Source organism: Acomys russatus, chromosome 1 (assembly GCF_903995435.1).
Source record: "Acomys russatus chromosome 1, mAcoRus1.1, whole genome shotgun sequence".
In the NCBI taxonomy this organism is placed as follows: domain Eukaryota; kingdom Metazoa; phylum Chordata; class Mammalia; order Rodentia; family Muridae; genus Acomys; species Acomys russatus.
This window is the reverse complement of record NC_067137.1, coordinates 37,005,489-37,027,114: the sequence shown is the minus strand read 5'-3', so window position 1 is coordinate 37,027,114 and position 21,626 is coordinate 37,005,489. Positions and strand designations below refer to the sequence as shown.

The window sequence follows — 21,626 nt, the reverse complement described above, 5'->3', positions numbered from 1 at the left end:
ACTTGTACATGCTCTCCAGGCCATGAGAATTCTTTGTGATCCTGATGCATATTTGCTGAAAGATTAATAAATAATTTCTGTACCTTTAGCAAACTTCCTGTGTTGCTCTTAAAAAGGGATCAGCCACCTACCGGGACCACAAGGTTAAGGTAACCCCGCTAGGTAACCCTGCTAGGCCTGCTGCGGGGCAGACCGACAGAGACAGAGAGAGTGAGGGCGAGGGTGAGGTAAGCATTCCAGGGAACCCTGGGGGGTCCCTGGCTCAATTCTCTCCCCAGCGGAGGCTCCTCTAAGGATCAAATCTTTGCATTTGCTGTTGTTTCCTCTGGCTTGTGAGGGCTGGAATTAGAGCCCAGAATCCCATTGTCCTAACCTTCATGGGCTTTCTGGAGCTGACTCTCCAGGCAGGGAATGGGGCTTGTTGGCTGGAGGAATGCCTGTGCCCTGGCTGAAGGTGGCTGGAGCTGGTGACTGGTGATGGGCAGGGCTCTGGCTGGAGGGTGGGTGGTTTGGTCACTCAGCTTGCCTCCCTGACAGCCCTGGCTGGGCCACCTCTAGCTTTACTCAGCAGCTAGAAGTGTCAGATCGGAGCTGCCCCAAAGCACATCAGGCTCAGCAGCAGCAGCTATGGCCTACATGGGACTGTAAGAGCCCTGGCGTGGGTGTCTGGATGGGCTAGATTCTTCGGGCAGTGCCTTCCTATGAGGTGGGCTTCTTGGCTGTTCAGTGTCAGACAAGAGCCTTCAGATGCCAGTGACAGTCTTGGGATCAAGAGCTGCCTAGCTTCCCACCCACCCCTGGTCTGAGGTGGCTCGCATGTGCTGGTGGCTGCCCCAGAACTTCCCCAGTGCCAGGCGCCTTCATACAGAGGTCCTGAGCCTCCCAGGCTCTTCCAACCATCTGTGCTTCTGCTGGCTCCGTCCTTTCTTCTGGTCTCAGGGCTTGTTCTGTATACAGCGAGGTTTTTCTTGACTTTTATTAGGCAAGTGTCCAGAGGCTAATGTAATTCTCCTATCTCTGCAGGGACCTCTGCTTCGATGGCTCAAAGTGAACTTCAGCGAGGCCTTTATAGCCTGGATTCACATAAAGGCCCTGAGAGTATTTGTGGAGTCTGTGCTCAGGTGCGTGGTGGGGATGCTGGGATGGATAGCATTGAGGGACAAGCCCTGGAGGGGAAGCTCGGGTGCTCTGTCCCCACCTCTCTGCTTACCCTCCTGCCCTTGCTTTCTGTGGCTGTGTCTTAGCAATTGTCTCCATTCTGTCAAAGGAATCCCAGCTGGCCATCTGTTCTCCAGGACTCGCTCATTTCCTGCCACACTCACCTGTGTACCCAATACAGTGCCTCTGTGTTATTGCAGGGCCCCAGTGGTTCCTGGGAGACATCCTCAGACTGTCTTATTTCTCTACTCCCCAAGGGCAGTCCTCAAGGTAGCTCCCCCACTAAAATAGGAAAGCTACACCTGCAAAAATTATTTTGTCTCATTTTCTATCATTTTAAAATGAAAGTAACCACAGATAAGCACAAATGTGAATCCAAGTCACCTGTCAGGGATGGGGTGTAGCTCAGTGATTGATAGAGCACTGGCCTTACGCACAGGAAGCCCAGAGTTCAGTCCCCAGCAAACCATAGCATATATGGTTTTTCGAGACAGGGTTTCTGTGTGTTATCTTGGCTGTCCTGGACTCACTTTGTAGACCAGGCTGACCTCGAACTCACAGTGATCCACCTGCCTCTGCCTCCTGAGTGCTGGGATTAAAGGCGTGCGCCACCACTGCCCGGCTAGCATATGTGATTTTAAGAGCAAACACATCCTGGTGTGTGCTTATTTATTTATGGTTTTTTTTTTTTCTTTTTCCTTTTCTTTTTTTTAATGGGTCTGTTCCCCCCACCCCACCACCCAGCCCAGGCATCTAATGTTCAGATATGTGTCATTCTCAATGTTTTCATAGGAAGAGAATCAAACAGCAAGTGTTTTTCAGAGGAGAGCAGTGGGTGTGCAGATTTGACTCTCAAGGGGCAGTGAACCAGCTCATTCATGTTAAATCCCAACGATAGTGGGATGGGACAGTAGTGGAAGCCTGCACCCAGAAGTAGCCAGACACCATCTAGTGGCTGACCTCACCACAGAGGAGGCAGCTTCTTTACTAAGTCTGGGGCGTCACCTTGATGACCAGCCATGGGAGAACTGGCCAGCCCTGCAGGATGATGTTCATCTAAACTGTCACAGGAGGGTTAGCAGGTTGGATGTCATCAATAAAAAAGCCAAGAAATCTGTAGGACTTAGGAGGATGAGGTGGCCCTGAAGCCAAATGTGGTGGCTCATGTCTGTAATCAGCCAAGGCAGGAAGATCACTTAGTTTCTGGCCAGCTTGGGCTAGGTGAGCAAACACCTGCCTCTCAACAATCAACTGGGCCATCAGCTCACCTGCAGTATGGCTCTTGCTTTGGGGAAGGACAGGCAGTAAGTACAAGGGGCCTCTCTGGCCAACAAAAGCAGAGGCACCAGAGGCCTCTGCAGACAGAACAGGTAAGGAAGGCACTGCCATATTCCAGGGATACTTTGGCCACAGTGAAGACTAGGAAGGTTAGGGAGCCAGGAGGTGATTCACAGTCACGTTGGTGGCATCCACAGATCCCGCCTGACTGGTCTCCACAGCAGACTCTAGTTAGGAAATTCTGGTGTTAGGTGAGAGGACACCTGAGGACACTCACCTGGGGCACTGAGTAGTACAGACACATGGGCCAGGCAGACATCAAACCTTGGCTCACTGACACACTTTAAGGCTGTTCTGGAACAATGGACATTCCAGGCAGTGATTCTTGAGGAAATGGATGGGCAGACTTAAAATCTTTTCTACACATCCAAAAGATTGAGCAAGAGCAACATGCCTTGACAGGACTTTTGGGGTTGTCCTTTAGTGTACAGGTGAATGGGGACCTGTAAAGTTCAGATCCATTGGTGGCAGGGGGCCATGAGCTCTTGTCATAAACTGTTACCTTCAGATACAGTCAGCACAGTTCAGAGACCTTATGTGGCCCTGTTATCTTTTTATAGTTTTGTTTTCCTAAGTTGTGTCAGTTATAGCCATTCATTCTTTTTTTTTCCCCTGAGACAGGGTTTCTCTGTGTAGTCTTGGCTATTCTGGAACTCACTCTGTTAGACCAGGCTGGCCTCGAACTCAGAGATCCACCTGCCTCTGCCTCCCTGAGTGCTGGGATTAAAGGTGTGTGCCACAGCACCTGGCTCATTCATTGTTTTTTGTTTATTTCTGTGTGTGCATGTGTGTGTGTGATGTGCACAGAGGTGCCCACAGAGGCCAGAAGGCTGTAGGATTCCCTGGAGCTGGAGTTCTAGGCAGCTGTGAGCCACCTAACTAGGGTCCTGGGAACTGAGCTAGAGCCCTCTGGAAGAGCAAGTGTTCTTAACCACTGAGCCATCTCCATCCCAAAGTCACTTGTTTGAGTTGCTCCTATACTTTGGCCAGGCCCTCGTGGCTGTTTATACTGGCCTGTCTTGTCTGAGCAGGTACGGACTTCCAGTGAACTTCCAGGCTGTGCTCCTGCAGCCCCATAAAAAGTCAGCCACCAAGCGCCTGAGAGAGGTGCTTAATTCTGTCTTCCGGCACCTGGATGAAGTTGCTGCAGCAAGCATACTGGATGTAGGTATCGAGGGGATTCAAGGTGCATAGTGTCTTTTCTTTACGCGCACGAAGGTGGGGGTGGGGGGACATTGTCTTTTCCTGTAGGCAGGGTTTCTGCGTAGCCTTGGCTGTCCTGGATCCCTTAAAAAACAAGACCCATCTTTGCTGTTGCTCCGCAGGCATCTGTGGAGATCCCTGGACTGCAGCTCAGCAACCAGGACTATTTCCCCTACGTGTACTTCCACATCGACCTCAGCCTTCTTGACTAGGTGGCCAGCCTGTTTCACTGCAGCCTCAGACCTTGCTCTAAGCCAGACAGCGGAGTCTTGCAGGATTCTGACTCAGAAGATACTCCCAGATGTTAGTTAGAATGTATTTATTTTTTTAAGTTACAATAAAGTGCTCAGTCCTCTGAGTCTTATCTTGTGTCCTAATATAACTCCAGACTTTTCCCCAAGCATTCTCCATAAAGTGAAATGCCTATAACTTGGTGACCCACCAGGCTCATGTCTTTGTGGGGTTTTTAACATAGAAAACTTGGTTTAGTCGAAGACAGACTCTGGGGCCTGGAATGAGGTTCTCACTTGGTACCAAGTTTTCCACACATTCTTGCCAAAAAGTCTGGTTTTCCATTTAAAAACATTTCTACAGGGAGGCTGTGATGTGGGTCAATAGTTCATAGGGCTAATTTTCAGCTACACATCAGACTCTGGTTTTATGATGTGTTACTAATTTCATACATTTATCAGCATTGTCCAAAATATCATTTTATTCTTTAATGGAAAAAGCCATTAATATTCAAACAAAGGAATCACATTTTAAAAACCCTATACATAAGAAACAGCCTCCAAGAACATCCAAGCAGCAGTTAGGAGGGAAAAATGTTTCAACAGCCCAGTTTTGGTCAAAATATGCCACAGAATACAATCCAATTCACTGCTACAATTCATAGAATTCTTCAGTGTTTTCTTGAGATGCTGAGGTTCACTGTTGCAATGTTTCCAGTGGCTGGCAAGTGCTGCTCACAAGGCCAGTGGCAGACAGCTGACAGGAAAAAACCTCACTACTGGAAAACTGCTCGCTCCCAAGGGAAGAAATTTGAAGGCTGGACTGCGGCCCTCACAACTCGTCCTTTTCCAGGTCGTCAAGCTCCACATCACTGAGGTCAATGTCGTCCTCCACAGGAAGCTGGGACAGGAAGTGATAGTTAGAGCCTCAGATGACCAAAGGTTTCAAAAGAAATGCAAATTCTAGAGGGATTCCAGATTATAGCCTGGCTCTTGGACCAGTTATAACTCTGGTGGAAAACCAGAGACCTTGGACAAAATGAGGTCTCACAGATGTAACCTAGGCTGGCCTCCCAGTCATCCCACCTCTGCCTGCAGACAGGTACCACACCTGGGCTTCTGTTTGAGTTTTTGAAAAAGAGCTTCAGAGCTTCATTCTTTAGCTCAGTCTAGTCTGGTCTCAAACTCATGGCAATCCTGCTGCCTCAGCCTTTTGAGTAGCACTTTATGGAATTACAGACATGAAACCAGGATCACCTGACCTTTAAATTGTAATTTAAAAAAATTACTTATGTGTATGAGTGTTTTGTCTGCTTGTATGTCTGTTTACCATGAGCATGCAATGCCCAGGGAGGCCAGAAGAGGGCCCAGGTCTGAAGTTACAAATGGTTGTAAGCCATCTTGAGCCACCCCTCCAGCTCTAAATTGTGATTTTAGCAGAACACTCTTTCTCTAAAACTGAAAGTGAGGTGCATGCTGGTAGGACAGCAGGAGCACTGCCTTTGAAGGGGCTTGGTTTCCAGGTATACACAAGCTGGGAGAGCCCTCCAGTGCCACTCACCTCACCATCCCTGCCGTCCCAGGGCTCCCTGGCAATGATGGTAGGAAAGGAACCACCCCCAACGGGTGCTGTGGAGCCACGCCCAAAAGACAGTTCCCTTGGAAAAAAAAACACCAAACACACATATAGATATGAGTAATAAATAAAGAGGAATGAACAAACGGTCAAGATGAAATGCATCTTTAAGGAACAGAGGAATGCTAGCTACTACACAGACACAGAGAGGTGGAGACACCACCCCTTGCTGTAGTATGCCTCCTGAAGAGCCTCAAGCCTTGATACACCAGTCAGGAGTGAGACTTATTAGGCCACTCATTAAAGCCAGGCACTACTAAGTTCAAAACCAAAAACAAAGTGTTTTTAAATAAGATGCGGATATATTATCCAAACAAAAGTGTCCATGCCTTGTCTGCTAAGCCCATGAGCCTGAAAGCACTAGTGAGGTAAACCATTCCTCACTGGGGCTGACACAATGTTGATACACATAATGCAGCTTAGCAGTGAGACCTGAACATCTATCCATGAAAAATACTTATGCTGGGCTACTGGAAAACCAAACCACAAAAAAGTATAGGATGTCAGCAAGAGAGGAAGCCATGAATTGATGTGACATCAACTGTCCCGGACAAAAACAAAACAAACCTCAAGTGAGATGATTCTGTATTCAGAAACTCCTGATCATCAGAGTCCTCAAGTATGACTCAATATGACTGAAGGGAGAAACTCATTTTGTCTTCTAATGGTACCATGGTTGTTTTTGATATAGGGTCTCAGAAAGCTCAGGCTGGTCTTGAATTCCTGATCCTCTGGCCTCTACTAATTGCTGGATTACAGGCACCACCATTTCCATTCATGTTTTAAAAGCTGGCCTGTGGGGTATTTTTGTTGGTGGTGGTATTTTGAGACTGTTATAACCCAAGCTGATCCTGCTGCCTTTGCCTCCCACGTGTCCAGACAACAGGCACAACAGGCACACACCACTGGGATAGGTGAAAAGCTGTCTCTTATGATGGGTTTAGTTTTATACTATTAATTTTTTGCGGATTTAAAAAATTTTTTTATTTTTAATTGCTGGGTGGTGGCGGCAGCAGCGTACACCTTTAACCCCACACTTGGGAGGCAGAGGCAGGCAGATCTCTGAGTTTGAAGGCAGCCTCATCTACAGAGCAAGTTCCAGGACAGCCAGAGCCACATGGAGAGACCATGTCCCTAAAAACCAATCATTACTTTGGGTTCCATTTATTACCATGCTTGAGGAAAATGTACACTCTCACTTCTTGTCTACTGACGTTAAAGAACGTACAGGAGTGGTCTTAATGCAGCCTCCCCTCAGTGTAGCCCTGCTCCAGGCACACTTACAAGACAGTGTGTCTCTGCACAGTGCCAGTCCTACACTTTCTTACCAAGCAGGAAGCTCAGAACCCTCAAGTATCCTTTGTGTTAGGTATCTTTCCCATGGTGGCTGAGAAATGAACAAGGAAGAAAGCAGGGACAGGGAAACTCAATCTCCTTAAGTCAATGCCTTATATTTGCCCAAGAAGTGATAAAGTGAGTTTTATGAAGAGGTGAACAGAAGGGCAGAATGGAGAGCTCTGCAAACTAGCTTTTGATGTAAGAACCCATCATGTTTGCCAACAGCAGGAGGACCTTAGGTAGGCACTCTCATTTTCACCTACAAATACCAAGACCAGGCTAAGGGTGGGAATGAGCAAAGCACAGCTGCTTCACGCATGTGTAAGACCTCATGAGAATCAGCACGAGGCAGGACAATGTGCAAGATGACAGGGAAGGAAGGAAGGGAGAGCAGGAGACAGCCTCACCATGCACATGGAGTCACTGCCACAGAGAGAGTAACAATTATAAACAGCTCATTACTCTAATGTTTTACTTACTGCCTGGCTTACATATAACAATATAAAAATATAAAGCAACAAAGCCCAACAGAAAAAACAATAAGCAACTAAGAAAAAAAAATTACCTGAGAAACTCATTAATGCCTTGTTCACTGAAAGACCCTTTGAGGAGAGCAAATTTCATCTTGCGCGCATTGATCGCTGCCATGGCAGGGTACCCAAACCCTCCAATCCCTAGTGCGTTCTCCAGTTCATTCTGGGCTCCAGCTTCGGTCCACAGCCACCTGGGAAAGCAGAACTTAGATTATCATGTACACCCTGGGTCTCAGGGCTGACAAGCAACAAGGAAACACAGGCACACACTACAGAACACCCACAGCAGAGCCAGGGAGGTCTGTACCCCACTCTCAGAGGTAAGATGCTGAACTCTGGAACTCACCCCCACATTTTCTTCTTATATTTGTCAGCCAGTTTCAGAAGAACTTCCAAGTAAGAGTTTCTGCCTGCAGCTCCTGATTTAAAGATAAAATATTTTGAAGGTGAAATAAAATCAGTTTACTTAGGAAGCGCTTTAAGCAGTGACAGTGATGAAAAGCAGCATGTGCTCACCAGTGTCCAAGATGTGGGGCAGCACGGCCACCACACACAGCTGGTGCTCCTCACAGGTCTTCTTGGCGATGTCTTCGTTGATTATCTGCACACAAGACAAGAGCAGTTGGAAAGATGTGAGGCTCCTAGGACAGATCTGTCATCTAGAACCCCCTAGAACAAAGTGCCACCTAAGCAGTCTCTGAAACTGCAATGCCTGGCAAAGCCTGGCCTCCCACAGTGTACAAACTGGCCACACATCTGTGCACTGGAAATAGTTCTTACAGGCACAAACACCAGAGCAGAGCCTCTGCCACGCCAGGTGCTCCAGCTGCCCAAGTGTGACTGAACCCACTCTATAAGCTTAGGTGAGCTTTTGCTCACAGTCTAAGTATGCAGAGAGTTATGAAAAGCAGTAATTAAAAAGGAAAGGAGTCAGTCATTGGAGGCACATGCCAATAATCTAAGCCCTTGTGGGGCAAAAGCAGAAGAATGTTGTGAATTCAAGGCTAGCATGGGCTACACAGTCAAACTGTCTAAAAAGCAAAGAGTCAGGGCTAGAGAGATGGCTCAAAAGTTAAGAGCACCATCTGCCCTTTCAAAGGTCCTAGGTTCAATTGCCAGCAACTGCATGGTGGCTCACAAACATCTATACTGAGATCTGGTGCCCTCATCTGGCACACAGGTGTACATGCAGGCAGAACATGGTATAAATAATAAATCATAAATCTTTAAAAAATAAAATAAAATAAAATAAAATAAAATAAAATAAAATAAAAGCAAAGAGTCCATGTGAACCAAGGATTCACTGCTACAGTAGCTCCATCAGCTGACCAGAAGCTTCCTCTCCACCAGAAGAAGTACTTTACCTCAAGCAACTCTGGAGGTGGGGCATTGTCAGAGAACAAATCAAGGGCCCTTGACACTATGTCAGATTTTGTCCGTCCACCATCATAGTCCACAGGAGACTCGCCTTTCTGAAATATCTTGATTGTAGGGAATCCTCTTATCTATCAAAGTACAAGCAGAATATTTAAAATGAAAACTTGAATTCAAACAAACAAACAAACCCCCACAATCGTTATGGTTTCTAAAGCCACTTCACCATCACAAATGAACACTCCAAGCTAGCATGGTGGCACATCTATTAATTCCAGTGATTTGGGAGGCCGAAGGCTCACAAGTTGGAGGCCACCCTGGGCAACTTAATGAAACACTATCTCAAAATAAACCCGTGAGCGCAGGGAACATAGCTCAGTGGTAGAACACTTGTTTAGCATGCCAGCCATGGCTTACATCACCGGAACAGGGGGGCAATTCCCAGCTGGAAGCAGTCAGAGGTTCATTAATTGTGGAGTTCGGTTAAACCTTGTTGAGGCCCTCGTTATTTAATAATACAATGTGTGTACTCCAGAGCAGAGGATCAACTTTCAAAAGCCAGATGAGTAGACCTGTAAAACCTAGGGCATCCAAAGCCAAGTGGACTGATAGTGAACTAACCCACAAGTCCTGAGTCCCCGACTGGACAGTGAGGACACTATCTCTTCTTCTACAAATGGGTAAACATGCCCCTACCTACTGTGAAGGGAGTCAAGTATTTGTTAAGTACTTCTCAAAGTAAATGAGCTGTAAACACACTCACCCCATATCGGCTGGCCAGAACCTGATTCACGGTGGCGTCCACGGCTGCCAGTTTCACTTTTCCCTTCGTTTGCTCCTTTACTTCTGTGGCCGCAGCAGCCCATTCTGGCTCCAGACTATAGAAACAGTGAACGCACAGCACAGGTCCTTATACTAATCCGTTTTATGTCACACCACAAACATATCTAGGTAGCCTTTGCTTCTATCACTACCCCAAATATGGACACTAGCCAACTCCCCTGTTGTATCTGCAAACAGTACTACACAAGCTGGGTGACTCCACTGCAAGCGCGTGACTGACTACACTACTCGGTAGAAGGCACTTACTTTTTGCAGTGTCCACACCACGGGGCATAAAACTCAACCATCCAAACATCGTCACTGTCAAGGACATTCTTATCAAAGGTGTCATCCGTCAGCTCTATCACGTCCTTCTTACTTGAACTATCACCTCTGCCCTGTCACAGCAACATGACAATAGTGAGCACCACTCCTACCGCAAGCACAGACAAATCGATCATTTTCAAGGTGATCAAGTTTTTGATTTGTTCATTAGCAAATAAATGAAAATCATTATTCAACGGTTGATTTGGAAGCATTTCTTAGTAGGATTTGTGCTTGGTAACAGTCTTTCTTGTAAACAATTCCTGTTACATTTGTACTACATATGATCTGCACCTGCTATTTTTATGAAGAGCTCAACTACCCAACAGCAAGGCTGAGTACAGACCCTGACAGGGCACCCTGCAAACACAACTGCTTCTCACTCTCATGTCTGAAGTCCAGATCATTTGCGATAGCTCACACTAACTAGCATTTCACCTCCTTCCCCAGCTGTGCACATGACAGGCAAGGACTCTGCCATGAGCCTACACCCTTTGACCTGAATTTTCTTCAGCCAAACCTACAGTGCAGTTTAGTCTGTTGTGCTGCTGTCACCTGGCTAACCACCTTGGCAGGGACAAGGCAACAGGGTCACCGTGGATAGCGCTAAGACTATCAAAAACTAGCTTTACTGGCCTCTTGACAGGGTGGAGAGCTATCTTACAAAGAGCTTCAGCACTTCATTTCTAAGACTGCCTGGGCATCACAGTCAAGCTTCACATTTTATACAAAAGTATGAAAACAGCACTCCTAGAACAGGAGCTTCTGTTTCTTCCTCTGCCCTGTTTCTCCTGCCAAATTTCCCATGAGCAGACTCACTGCTCCAGGAACAGGCCAAGTGTTCATGTAAGGCCATCTGGGAAGTTGAGTCCATGACGCTCCTCTTGGAACTGTGAGGGTCATGGGACTCCAGAGCCTGCTGCCCTTGGTTGGCACAGAGTTCCTTCACTCTCTGTAGTTCAGTTCTCCATTCCAGCCTAGGGCCCAAGACACCTGCCTGGGAACCTCACTCTCAGACTGTGGCAAGATGATCTAGGATTGACTAGGTATGCCCTGTAACTGTTAAGAATGGCAATGAACAGGCTGGGTGGCTCACCCCCATCCCCAACCCCCCACCAATCAGTTGAACCACCCTTATTTATATTTTAATAGAAAGTTTACCACTTTATAATACCAGGGGGATATGGACAGGGATGGCATACTCCTGTAATCCCAGATCTTGGGAGGTAAAGGTAGAAGGGTTAGAAGTTTCAGGTCATCCTTGGCTACAGAGAGACTCCAAGGCTAGCCTAGGTCACATGATACCCTCTGTAAGGAACACATACACATTCAGGTAGAAAGGCAGACACACTAAAATTGGCACCATACAGCCTTACCTGTTTTCCAGAACTGTATCCAGCACTTCGCCCACTAAGGCGATCCTTCACGAGCTGACGCAAAGCACTGAGGGCAGCATCTACAATGGCTTCCCCAGTTCTGCCACCTGCAAGACAGCAAAGAGTAGTCAGGTGAAGGCAGGCAACCTGTCAGGCTGGCCTTCTACACAAGTGCCCCTCTGACACCCGTGCATGAAGATCTATCAGAGGTAGCTGGTGGTACTCAGCTCTCACATACAATCACTGCGGCACTTTCTAGTTCCTTAGTTTACTATTACTAATGTGAATGAGATCTTTCTGTCCACTGTCTGGAAACCAACATCTTCTAATAAGAAAACGCCATGTTTACTGAACACCTAAGATTGACACAGAAGAAGCTTAATATCTAGTAAGGAAAACAGGGAGTGGGGGAAATCCTCAAATCTGGGAGGTGAGGGGAGAGACAACAATCCTTTTTCTAAGACATGGAGAGTAGACAGAAATGTGTGGAAAGAGTACAAGTAATGAGAAAACATTCAAGGCCTCTCTCTCTCTCTCTCTCTCTTTTTTTTTTTTTTTTTTTGCTTCCAGTTCAGCTGTTAAGATCAACTCAATCCTAAGTAACAACCTCATTAAATTCAGTGAGCAGCCTGGCTGCAGGAGACCCTAGCTCAACAACAAAACAAATCTCCACCAGACAAGAGTAGAGGAAGTGTGAGAGTCTACCCAAAACTACACACCCCAGGGCTACTAACCGGCTCAGAAGAGCAGGGAAAACACATGTCTTGTTCAAGGCCAAGTTCAAATAGACTCTCCAACATCACATTGGAAGGGAAACACTACAGGAGCCACCCTCACTGTGGTTCCCACTGTCTATGGTTTACTTAGCCACAGTCCAAGAATATGGTTTGTCTTAACTCTTGAAAGTGAGACCACAGTCACCAACTGTTACTGTTCTATTTTACTATTGGTTACTGCTGTTAATCTCTGACTGCCTAATTTATGAAAAGTCTACACAGACTTTTTATGGTCAGGCATCTACCAGGAGTCTTAGACCAAGTGTACAGAGGGAGCACTCAGTAAGTACTCAGGTAACTGGATGGCGAGACTCAATAGGAAAGCAGCCCTCCACTTAACTGCAGACAGCTCTACGTCTGAGCCAGTGTCCCTGCCCCTCCCTCTGTGCAGAAAACACCCAAGCAGAACTCATCTAGGGAAAGAGCGTGCACCTGATCTTTCCACAGTGGACCATATGCATGCAAGTACTATCCAGCTTTAAGGCCACGTTGCTTTCTGCTGCCACTCAGCTCTGCTATTCTGGTGCAAAAGCAGCCTTGCTTGTCCGTAAAGCCACAGGGATGGCTATATCCCAAATACCTTAGTTAGGCCAGGTGAGATGGCTCAGGAGATAAAAGATGCTTAGCACCAAGTCAGAAAGTCAGACATCCTGAATTCAATTTCTGAGACCACATGGTGGAAGGTGAAAACTCCTGAAAGTGGCCCTAAATTTGCCTCACAATGTAAAAATTATGCACAACACTTTCAGGAGGACTATGATTTGTCCCAACACAACAATTCTGAATGGGTATCATTCATGTTTTGCCAGACCCTAGTCTTACAGTAAGGGGAGGAAAATAGATCTTTATTAAATATTAAACTGCTATAATGAAAAGGGCATGGAGGTAGAAAGGTGTCAGTCTCCAACTACCCTAAACAATTCAAATGAGTGCACACAGGCACAGGCACTCCTTTATCTACAAGTTAATGCGTGAAACTAAGCGCTGTGTGCCATTATAGAAAGCATGGTTAAGACAGTGCAGGAGGCAGGCTAACTCGGTACAGAAAGCACTGCTTATAGGGGAATGAAATAGGAAGAGTCCTTACCCTGATAGTCTTCTGGCTTGTTTTTGTTAGCTCCAAATATCTTGATGGTAGGAAATCCCTGGACACCATACTGACCTCCCAGGGACTGATGCTTATCTGCATCTACTGCGCCAACTTTGACAACGTCCTGAGGAAATACAGATGATTACCTCCTTCCCCTGCCACTACAGCCCCATCACACTCAAGCACACAAAGTAAAGGAATGAATGAAGCTATAAGGACCACTGAGGAGTTTAGGCCTTGAAAACCAGAAGAAATTTAAGTTGTACATGGGTGAAGGGCAAGTCCAGACAGGAAGGAGACTGTGGAGAAGGACTGAACACAGAAGGCTCATGACCAGCATCGCTAAGATAACTACATAATTTATGTTGGAAACAGACCAAATAAAAACAGACAACCGAAGAGGTAAAATCTGTCCCACACCCTTCCCCAACATCGTATCTGGCAACACCACCAGCACTCAGGACTTCACTACTCAAATTAACTTCCCAGGGTAAACCAAGCCCATCTGCACATTTAAACACACACAGGTGAATGAGAAATTTCAGAGACTCACTTTCAATGCAGTTGCTGCCTTCTTCCATTCTGGCGTTAACCTCTGGCAATGACCACACCTTCCAAAACAGAAACAAGGCAAAAATAAGATGACAGTTAAACCCTTTGAACCTTCAGCTTTTAATATTTTAAGACCACTAGTGGTCTACCCAGCAGGATGCCCTGGGGCTGGGAGCCTGCAGGAAGCCAAGGACCACAGGCCCAGTGACTGTACTTAGGACACTGGCTTTTTATCATCCTAATAAAAACTTCAGTAAACCATAATCATTAAATAAACTCCATCACTTGCTCACTACCTGGAACAGGCCTGTTAGACACAAAGGAAAAGCCTCTGTATTACAGGCACTAATACTATAAAACAACATTTATAAAGAACCCACTGTAGAGCTGGAGAGATGGCTCAGTGGTAAGAACAGTTTGCTCTTCCAGACGTCTGGAGTTTAATTCCCAGTAACCACACGGTGGCTCACAACCATCTATAATATGATCTGATGCCCACTTCTGGCCTGCAGGTGTACATGCAGATAGAACACTCACATACATTAACAAACAAACAAACAAAAACAAATCCACTGGAAGTCAGGCAGGGCAGAGCACACCTGCCATGCCAGTATTTGAGTGGCAGAAGCAGGAAGACCACTTTAAGGCCAGCCTGGTCTACAGAACGAGTTTCAGCACAGCTAAGACAGCATGGTGAGATCCTCTCTCAAATTGGCAAATCCCAAACAAAACCTGCTGTGAAATATAACAAAGCATACTATATATAAATGAGACAGAAACTTATTTCTATTACTCAATAAGGTCAAGAGTAATTGAACTGTTCACTTTCACTGCTGTATAAAGGCCACTGTATGCAGACAGTGTAGTTTATCTATAGGCAATATAGTACATAGTTTAAAAAGGTACACATTTTAAAAAGATTATCTTCTACCCGGGTCTCTAAAGACCCAATCTTCACAGTCACTAAGGATGTCATTGGATTTGTGTCAAGCTGAGGACAGGCCCTGGCTATCTGTAAGTGATAAAATAGAGATTACAAATAGCTTGATTCAAATGCTGCCCTGCCTGTGGCCACCGCCCCATCATGTTGCCACAGATACCATATGATTAGTACTCTAGAGGGACCTGAAAGCCCCAACATTTTAATCAAGGTTATTTTGGGGCAATGCCTTTAATTGGTTCATTGACATACTTATATATATGCTTTGTTACTTAGGCGAGACACAATCCTGAAGTCAAATTTTCACAAGGGTTAGGTTTCAGTTTATCTAAGAAGGACTCAAACTGTTTAAATACATACCACAGCACCACATAAAAATGAATCTATTTTGTTCCGCTGTGATAGAAATTTAAGAGTTCTTTTTAGTATAAACGTAACATCCCACAGTTGATGAGATTACTGCATAATGGCTGCCATGAATAAAAACCACAGCTATTCTCATGATCGTTACAACTGCTGCAAACACTCTAACATCCTTATGCATACAACAACCTTGGAGTTACAAAGTTGTTAAACTCGCGGGTGCCTCTTGATATTACTCTGGAAAAGTGCAAGTTGAGTGTCCATAATCCTGAAATTTTATATCCAGGGGTGGGGATGTAGCCAGTGCCCAGTGTAAGCAAAACCCTGGTTCAACTCCTGGCACCGTGAGAGTAAAAACAAGCAAACCATTCAGGCCTGAAGCCTTTGAGCACTATGTGACAGCTGGTTCTGGGTTGCTGAATTCTAGATTAGAGCTGCTCAACACATAAAATTTGTGTGAATGTTTCAAAATCTGAAAAACGTCAAACACCTCTAACCCCAAGCCTCCTGGGTAGGAGATACTCAATTTGTACTTAAGATGCATGCTCTGCCCCTCCACTCTTTTATTCTTTTTTGAGTTGCACGTGGTCCAGAGGTTGATGTTGAGTTTCTGATCCCCTTGCCTAAATCTCCCAATTGTTTTAATTCTTCTTTTAAAGAAAAGGCTTTGCTATGTAGCCCGGAACTAGTCAATCCTCCTGCCTCAGCTTCTGGAGAGCTAGTGCTAATGGCACATGCCATAACACCCAACTCCATACACTCTACTCGACATCTACTACGTTTATTCCATGAAGGAACCTGAGGTTGTCACTGGGCTGTTAGAAGGCAAGCATAAAGAGGCTGAAAGTGACTGTTCTGATTAGGCACTCCTTACTCAGAGCACCATGCCTAAAACTGCGAGCAGAAATTGTTACCTACCACATCCAGAACTTGCCTTCAAAATCACGCCACCTGGTAAAGTTTCACAGGGAAAACTGTTTTCTTGCGCTGCAGCTCCCAGAAACAAAGCAACTACCCATGACACAAGTGATAAGCAGCAGCAGCATGTGCAAAACCATCTCACAGAGCCATTAAATAACTCAACAAACTGTACAAGTACTATTTGCCTGTACTAATGCAGATGGGCTAACCACAGAAACCAGCAACTGGACTGAAAAACCGAAGTACCTTTATAAGCTCCTCAAAGCATTAAAAAGAGCCAGACTTGCAATGTGTTGGCATGAAGGCTGAACACCGCATCTCCACTTGCTACACTGACCCTTAAATAATCTGCTGAGAAGCAGCGCTAAGTTTCTAGAGCTATTTCAGAATCCTCCAAAGAACCTTCACCGGTCACATCCTAAACAGCTTCAGAATTCAATGTGCGTCCAGGTCTGTGATCCCAGCTATTTGGGAGGCTGAGGCAAAGGAACAAGTTCAAGGCTTTCCTAAGATCTGGAAGTGAGCTGAAGGCCAGCCAGGGCAACCAAATGAAATCCAGCATTAAAATTAAACAAAGTCCACGTCATATGCATACTGTGGTGGTTCAAATGAGAGCCACCCTCCCCCACGCCCGCAAGTTTCAGGCATTTTAATACTCAGTCCCCAGTAGGTGGCACTGTTTGGACAGGCTTAGGCAATACAGCCTTGCTTGAGGCCCTGTATCACTGGGGCATGCTTTGAGAGTTTAGACTCCGCCCATTTCTAGTTGCAGCTGCTCCAGCCCCATGCCTTTTGTCTGCTTCCTCTGCTCCACCACTAAGGCCTCTAACCCTCTGGAACTCTAAGCCCACATAGACTCTTTCTTCTAAACATTGCTTGGTCATGGTGTTTTACCACAGTAATATAAAAGTAATTAAGAATATCCCTTCACTTTTGAGAGTCCATCCTGTGTGTCAGCTCATTTTCAGAGGCATGAGTTTGTAGCGCTAGCTTGTCTTACAGGTCTCACAGTCTGCTTTACAGCCGCAATCTTGTACACATTTTACTTAATTTCCACTCATGTATCCCTGCTTTCTTTTTCATCAAATGCTTCAACTAAAAAGAATGCAACACTGCATTCTGTGTATGTATGAAAACCCCAGGTCTCCTTCCACTATGTGGGTCACAAGGATTGAACTCAGGCCACCAAGCATGGCAGCAAGCACCTTTACCCACTTGGGACATCTTGCCAGAGCACCCCACAGCTGACTCAATCTCCATGGCTCAAGAGACCTGACATGTGTAGTCCATCTCCCAGGCTCTGCTTCTACGACTATTTGGATATGGTGGTACAGCTTTGTAACCTCAGTTCTCAGGAGCTCAAGGCAAGAGCATATAAATTCTAGGCTAGTCTGGACCCAATGGTAGAGTTCCAGACCAACCCAGACCACACAGGACACCTACACTCACACACATATTCACACACATTTAAAAATTGTCAGGCCTGGTATGCTCACCTTTAATCCCAGCACTCGGGAGACAGAGGCAGGCAGGTCTCAGCAAGTTCAAGACCAGCCTGGTCTACATAAAGTTCCAGGTCAGCCAGAGCTAGTGACCCTGTCTCAAATAAAACAAAATAAATAAATCTTTAAAAAGCACAACTATTTATAATACGTACCATGGAGCATAAAATTCTACAAGCCACAGACTATTACTCTGAATAACTTCTCTGTTGAAATTTGATGGCGTTAACTCAATAACATCATCACTAGTGGAATACAGACCGCTGACTGCCAGAAAGAAGGTACAGCTCACCAGACCTGGACAAATGACAAAAACACAGCAGTGACAGCACATTCCACAGCATGAGGATCTTCCCCAACCCAAAGCCCTTACAGAAGAGGATGGCCAGGGTCTGGCCCCTGCTCTTGTGTTGCAGTGCTGACCATGAAGGGCATGGATCTCTCAAAACATTGGAAGCTGATGCTTCCAATTCCAAGTAAGACCACTTGATTCTTCATAGCTAGCTAGAATCTAGGAATCATCCTTATTTTGTAAGTAAGCAAACATAGGAAGAAAAGGCCCATCTATAGTCAATGCAAATATATGAAGTGGCAGAGTAGCTAACTCCGTTTACAAGTTGTGGATTCTTTTTTCGAGACAGGGTTTCTCTGTGTAGCCTTGGCCATCCTGGACTCACTTTGTAGACCAGGCTGGCCTCGAACTCACAGCGATCCGCCTGCCTCTGCCTCCCGAGTGCTGGGATTAAAGGCGTGCCTTGGCATGAATAAATAGATACATTATTCAAGAACACTGCATCTGATGGGATCCATGTTTTTTTTTTTCCTTTTGTTTTGTTTTTAAATATGTTTAAGTAGGGGAACTAGTTCAGTGAATAAGAACACTTCCTTTGCACGCATGAGGATCCATGTATCCTTAGTATCCACATAAAGAGCTGAGCATGGCTTTACACCACTGTGGAGGAGGGGAGGGGCAGAGGTAGGGCATCCAGAAAGCTTGCTGGCCAGCCACGAATAAGGTGGTGTAGGAAGACACTCAACAGGTCCCTTTGGCCTCTGCAGGTGCAGGCACAGGGGCACACACCTCTACACTCAAGAGAATGTGCCACATATGCCCACATCACACACAAGTACAAAGACATAACAGAAGGGAACTATTGAGGAGGAATGAGATCAGAGGAAGAGGGAACTAGAAAAGGCAATGAATGCCCTGTGTGCACAGGCTGTGACCACGGTCAAAGTACATTACGTACATGTATGAAAATGTCACAAAGAAACCCACTCTTCTGCATGGTTGATATATGCTAATATAAATGTCTAAGAAAAAAAAATGTCTAAGAAGTACATTGCATTTGAATTATAGGTATGGCCAGTATTGTGGGGAATGTATGAGATAAACGTGGTCTTTACTAAGAGTGATGCCACATAACAAGAAGTGCGGAGCCAACAACAGCTAACATACGACCAGGAGGCAGAGCAGAGCAGAGAAGCTGCTACCGCATTCAGTGACCAAGTCATCTCTGAGCACCTGGGCTACTACTGTGACAGTGAAAATAACAAGAGCCGGTGGACAAAGGATGGATGGGAGGAGCGGAGGGAGTAAGTCTAGAGAATACAGAGTTTCATTACAGAGAAGTGAAAAGAGCAAGAGGCATGCAGGGTGGAGGGGTGCTTCTCCCTAGAGATGGGGGTGAGCTATGTGGGTAGGTGTGCACAGTGGGAGAGGCTAAGGACACTGAAGATCTGAAAAAGGCCCTAAGTCAGGACGGAAATCCAGAGTCAACGACAGGAGCCCTGGAGGTCCTCCATCTATCTCACAACGATGCCAGTTCAGCCAGTGGGGCTGTGACCTCAAACTAACACCCACTACGGAAGCCATCAGCCACATGCGGTTACTCCAAATTGAGGTTCTCCAAGGTTAAAAAAAGCATACTGGTTCCAAAAACTTGGAGAAAAATGTAAACAAATTTTATTAATATTTTTCATACTGGTCCTCATGTGTTAAAAATCACGACAGGTTAAGTACAGATAAATGTGGCTTAATGACAGGATGTAAGCTGAGAAACATCCGTGTAGACTATCTCACCACTGCACCAAAGCCACAAATAGGGACGGCTAGCACATCATTAGGGGATATACCAATGGGGGTGTAATCATAAATATAGTCATTAACGTAAAATCAATTCAAAGCATCACTACCTGTTCTGCTTTGTCTTTCTATTTGTAGCTCCTCGAACGAACAGTTAAGAGTCATATGATTTTATCTGTTGGATGGGGTTATAACAGAGCTTGCCTCCAGAATGCTGAGATTAAAGACATGTGCTACCATGCCCAGTGACCTCTATCACTTTACAAGAAGTTTATCGCGTTTATGAAACTTTTTAATTCATACTTGCTGAATACACTGAGTCTTGTAAAAATTTCAAAGCTGGAAAAAAAAATCGGAAGTTACAGACACTTTGTACATAAAGTCATTATGGACTATTACCTCCAAGACAACACTAGAAGCTTGTTGCAATCTACTTCTGACTGACGGTCACCCTAACTTTTAAGGTGTTTAGGTCTTAGACCCTCGATAGGATTTTTTATTGGGTAGCTATCTGTTAAGGGAAGTCTTACCACAATGTCTAGGAAAACAAATCACCCACAGAAGAGGTGCCATGTGCGTGTCTGCAGAAAACATGCATGCTCCTCTGCTGCCCCGAAGGCCAAAGAGAAGCAGAGCCAGCCAATTCTGCCTCAGACTCCCCACCGATGGCTCCAAGATGATCCAAACAGGGCTAGGAACACAATGCCCCTTGCACCTGCTCTCCAAGCCAACAACACCCCCAGCTCCCAGGCGGGGTTTTTGTGCCCATCAATGCTGTAGGTCAATGCTGACCCATCAAGTTCTGCTTCTAAAATTCACAAGGCCACTCTAGCCCATGATAATGCGCACCACGGAGAAACAGAGCCCCGCCCCTCACCCCCACCCGGGGTCCACGATCTATGCGTGCAGATGGTTTTGCCATCTGTAGTTTCCCATTCAATCTCTGTAGCAGTTAAGGGTGTTATAAATTCACACCAGTAACATTTCTGCCTGGCACCCGCCAGCAGCAGGGTGTCCAAAAAAGGCTGACTACCTGATTAAAATAATGAGTTAATTGACAGACTCACTCTTGGGAAAACTAGAGATTAAATCTTTCCCTCTCATCTGCCCTCTACAGTAACCCAGTAAGTTGTAGTTTTCTTTCTTCTTTTTTTTCTTCCTTACTCTCTTTAAACATGTACTACCGCTCATGGGGTGAACACAGTTGAAAGCAAAAAAAACCAAAAAACAAAAACAAAAACAAAGCAAAACACTGGCAGAGAGGTGAGAGAATACGTTCCCGGTCTCAGGTCTCAGTTAGTAAATGGAGGGGGAGGGAGTGCGGGGATCCACCTTCCTCCCCTACTTTCCAGTCAGGATCTAGGCTGCGTTAACTAATGTCAGAGACTATAAGGCCATGAATAAGGCCACCCCAAATTCACCCACTGAGTCGCTAAACATCATTCCCGGGCACTTGGGTGGACGTTCAATGGCACTGAAGTGCTCAGGAGCTGTGAGGCCTCCCTCGGAGGGCACTGTCCACTCCTGAAGCACTTCGGGACCGGCCTCTGCTACCTGCCTCTAAAAGCGAAGACTGAGCTGGACTGGGGATGGACCGCACTCGAGGGGAGCCGAGACTGAGAGTTCCCGACTGCCCCGGGCCTCCTGCAGAAGGCCCCGCCTGCGCTCTTCCGCCCTGCTCGCCGCGAAGTCCCCAGACTAGCCCGGCACCCCACTCCTCCACTCCAGACTGTTCCACGGCCCGGGGACCTCAGGTTGCCTCAGCCCGGCTTCCCACTGCAGGCCTACGCTTACCGAGCCCCAGGCGAGCCATGCCGAGCACCCGCATTCCGTCCGCGCCGCCGCCGCCTCGGCTCTGCCGCGCCCACGTCCCGCCCTCGGTTTCTAGCGGGCGGTGCGCCGGCGTGCGGGGCGGGCCGGAAGGGCTCGCCGCGCCGTGGCCGTCGTCCATTGGTCTCTGTGGACGTCGCTCACGTGTATAGCCAATGGAAAGCGGCCGGGTAGAGGTTACCGGTTTGGGTTGGTTTTTTTTCCCCGTGGGGGCGGGGAAGAGCGGTGGAGCGG

The 21,626-nt window shown here is 46.4% G+C and overlaps 2 protein-coding genes across 8 annotated transcripts in view; one reads left to right on the top strand and one right to left on the bottom strand.

Annotated features, from left to right (window-relative positions):
- The window catches only part of Atp6v1c2 (ATPase H+ transporting V1 subunit C2), a 41,263-nt gene extending 37,194 nt beyond the window's left edge, over positions 1-4,069 (top strand). For 2 of the 7 annotated variants that reach the window (XM_051143745.1, XM_051143753.1), the window contains 4 exons: positions 90-227; positions 1,024-1,121; positions 3,528-3,660; positions 3,822-4,066. In XM_051143745.1, the coding sequence (XP_050999702.1) occupies positions 90-227; positions 1,024-1,121; positions 3,528-3,660; positions 3,822-3,911 (459 nt within the window). In that variant the 3' untranslated portion in view covers positions 3,912-4,066. Of the gene's footprint in view, positions 1-89; positions 707-1,023; positions 1,122-3,527; positions 3,661-3,821 lie in introns of those variants that run through there. The other 5 variants (XM_051143737.1, XM_051143762.1, XR_007830499.1 and 2 more) reach the window with 5 other exon arrangements.
- A 35-nt stretch (positions 4,070-4,104) lies between these two features.
- On the bottom strand, positions 4,105-21,457 carry Pdia6 (protein disulfide isomerase family A member 6). Its single transcript, XM_051143794.1, has 13 exons — positions 21,357-21,457; positions 17,632-17,773; positions 13,752-13,809; positions 13,196-13,322; positions 11,333-11,439; positions 9,900-10,030; positions 9,574-9,688; positions 8,801-8,941; positions 7,953-8,037; positions 7,783-7,855; positions 7,469-7,627; positions 5,491-5,587; positions 4,105-4,830 (listed from the first exon to the last, which is right to left on the bottom strand). Exons 1-13 carry the CDS (start codon positions 21,388-21,390, stop codon positions 4,762-4,764), a joined length of 1,338 nt encoding a protein of 445 aa, XP_050999751.1. The 5' UTR covers positions 21,391-21,457; the 3' UTR covers positions 4,105-4,761.
- Between the last annotated feature and the right edge of the window lie 169 nt (positions 21,458-21,626).

Excerpts from the sequence above, each read along its gene's own strand:
- Pdia6 (XM_051143794.1), bottom strand. The coding sequence starts at position 21,390 with ATGCGGGTGCTCGGCATGGCTCGCCTGGGGCTCG. Across the intron at positions 17,774-21,356 it reads CATGGCTCGCCTGGGGCTCG|GTCTGGTGAGCTGTACCTTC; the intron begins GTAAGCGTAGGC and ends TCATTTGTCCAG. Across the intron at positions 7,628-7,782 it reads TATAAGAAGAAAATGTGGGG|GTGGCTGTGGACCGAAGCTG; the intron begins GTGAGTTCCAGA and ends CTGCTTTCCCAG.